Source organism: Octopus bimaculoides, chromosome 16, assembly GCF_001194135.2.
Source record: "Octopus bimaculoides isolate UCB-OBI-ISO-001 chromosome 16, ASM119413v2, whole genome shotgun sequence".
In the NCBI taxonomy this organism is placed as follows: Eukaryota; Metazoa; Mollusca; class Cephalopoda; order Octopoda; family Octopodidae; genus Octopus; species Octopus bimaculoides.
In genome coordinates this window covers 34,519,572-34,521,988 of record NC_068996.1, presented here as the reverse complement: position 1 = coordinate 34,521,988, position 2,417 = coordinate 34,519,572, and the positions used below count along the sequence as shown (strand labels likewise).

General features: G+C 37.1%; 1 protein-coding gene across 4 annotated transcripts in view; it reads right to left on the bottom strand.

Annotated features, from left to right (window-relative positions):
- Window positions 1-2,417, bottom strand: part of LOC106884435 (E3 ubiquitin-protein ligase HERC2) — a 265,512-nt gene that overhangs the window by 204,889 nt on the left and 58,206 nt on the right. For all 4 annotated transcript variants that reach the window (XM_052973690.1, XM_052973692.1, XM_052973693.1 and 1 more), the window contains exon 5: window positions 865-1,084. In XM_052973690.1, coding sequence (XP_052829650.1) covers window positions 865-1,084 — 220 coding nt within the window. The remainder of the gene's footprint in view (window positions 1-864; window positions 1,085-2,417) is intronic.

Sequence of the window (2,417 nt, the reverse complement as noted above, 5' to 3'; positions counted from 1 at the left end):
AACAAATGTGACACCAAAATCACACAAACGGCTCCTTTCCCCAGAAAAGGAAAGATTTGGTTGATATTTCTAGCACATCCTGCTACCACGTGACAGTTATTTGCAATAAAGAACCCAAGTTATGCTTAATAATTTTATGCAAAACAGCCTTCAGACTTTCCCTATTAATTTCATCGTCTTTTGAATTATGAACATATTTACATCATAAGGATTTTTTCGTTGTAAGGCTTTCTTTTTTAGTTGATTTTCAGCTAGCAAGACTTATCGTAGATGGCATAATAAGTCTCACCCGGACAAGGTCGGGTTATACTGCTAGTATTTCATAAAGGACCCATTCATACTTTGGTGTGAAATAATTTTTTGGAGTGCATTCAATGTATCTCACCTCCAATTTCATTAGACAGTGTTCAAGCTGGGGCACAACCTTGATGAATTTTTAGTCAAATGAATTGACTACAATACTTATTTTTTTAAAACCTGGCATCTGTTCTATCAGTCTCTTTTGCTGAACCACTAAGTTACAGGGATGTAAACACATCAACACCAGTTATCAAGCGGTGGTGGGGAACAAACACACATGCACACATGATGGGCTTTTTTCAGTTTCCATCAACTAAATCTACTCACAAGGCCTGAGGCTTTAGTTGAAGACACTTGCTCAAAGTACCATGCAAGCTTCTTACCACACAGCTACGCCCATGCCATATGCTGACAAGTTTCTGCAGTTTTCATCAATCGAGTTGCACTCACCAAGTAATAGCTAACCCACAGTTATGGTAGTAGATACTTATATAAGGACACTTGGAGATAAAAATGTAAGAACGAAGTTTTAAATTAAAAAATGAAACTAGTTTTCCAGCCTACCCTTTCTGTTTATTTAGATTTGTTTGGTCTGCTTGCTTCTTTCTTAGAGGTGCTTTCCCTTCATTTTGTGAATGTCTGGAAAGTGCAATTAGATATCTTTCGAGTATTACAAGTCTCTGTAACAATTTAACACTAGACAGGGTTGTTGATGTTGCTCCCACTGAAAATTGGTGGTGTTCATAAAGCAGAGCTTCTAAGCAGTCTTTTAATTGGTTTATATCTGTAGAAAAAAAAAATAATAATTGTCATTAAACAAGAGATAAATAAGAATTGTAATTAAAATAAGAATTACCTGATTAGCAGTAGATACTGATAGTACTTTTCAATGAATAAACTTAGCCATACATTTTTAAAGAGATAGTCACTCTTTATGTAGTATTGATTAGGGTAAAGGGTAAAAACACCCTTCAGTCATGAATGACCATGGGATTGCACCGAGAAAGTCCCGCCTCTGAGGCACAAGTCTGGGCAAGGTTGTTTATGGAAGACCAGCAGTTGTCCATGCATACTAGCCTCCCTTCTCCACACCACCAATGTTATCCAACGGAATAGCAAAGGCTGATACAGCTTGGCACTAGTGACACAGCTCATCTCTACAGCTGAGTCAACTGGAGCAACATGAATTGAAATATTGATTACAAAAAAAAAAACAAATATGAAATTTATGAAAATATTGCTGACATGCTATAAATGGTACTTATTTATGATCAGTAAACTAGTCGGTTTGAAAATGATAGATGATGGTGATGACTAAAGATTTCTGAAGTAAGGGTGAGGTTAGATCTACAGGATTTTGATCCTTACAGGTAAGATTATACAGGCTTGATGATGAATGGCAACACTGAAAAATAGATTTCAAAATAATTATGATGAACATTTCAAATGGATTGAGTACATTTTTTGAGTACAGTTGTTGCTATATAATTTTAGTACAGTTGTTGAGTACAGTTGTTGCTACATAATTTTATAAATGCTTTTTAAGAATTGACATTTGGTGCATGAGGAAATTTGATGCTGCTTCCCCCATCTGCACCTCCTGCCATGAAGTTGGTTCATCCAGGACACTTAACAGTAAGAGGTCCAGCTTTATTTTGAAGACACCTACATCCAGGTATCTCAGGTCCTCTGGGAGGATATTGAAGAGCTGTGGACCTCTGAAGCCCAGGCTATTGCAGTATCTTGTCCTACAACTTGATGGCAAATTTGGAGTCCTTGGCACTATGCAGTGGCACCCAGTTCAAAGTATTTGTGTAACTCTCGATGCCAAAGTTTGGGACAAGTCTTTCTAGGATCTTCCAATGCTCTAAGGAATAGAGTCTTAATCTATTGAGTCTTTCCCAGCAGCTTATATGCTGCATAGAGGCTATCTTCTTCGTGTAGCTTCGTTGGATTGCTTCAAATTCTGAGATTAATTTGACACTGGGTGGTGACCATAGCTGAGAGCAATAGTCAAAGTGGCTTAAGACAAGTGTCCTCCAGAGGACTATCATGGTTTCCTGATCTCTTGTTTCAAAAGTTCTAAGAATCCATCCAGATATATATATATATATATA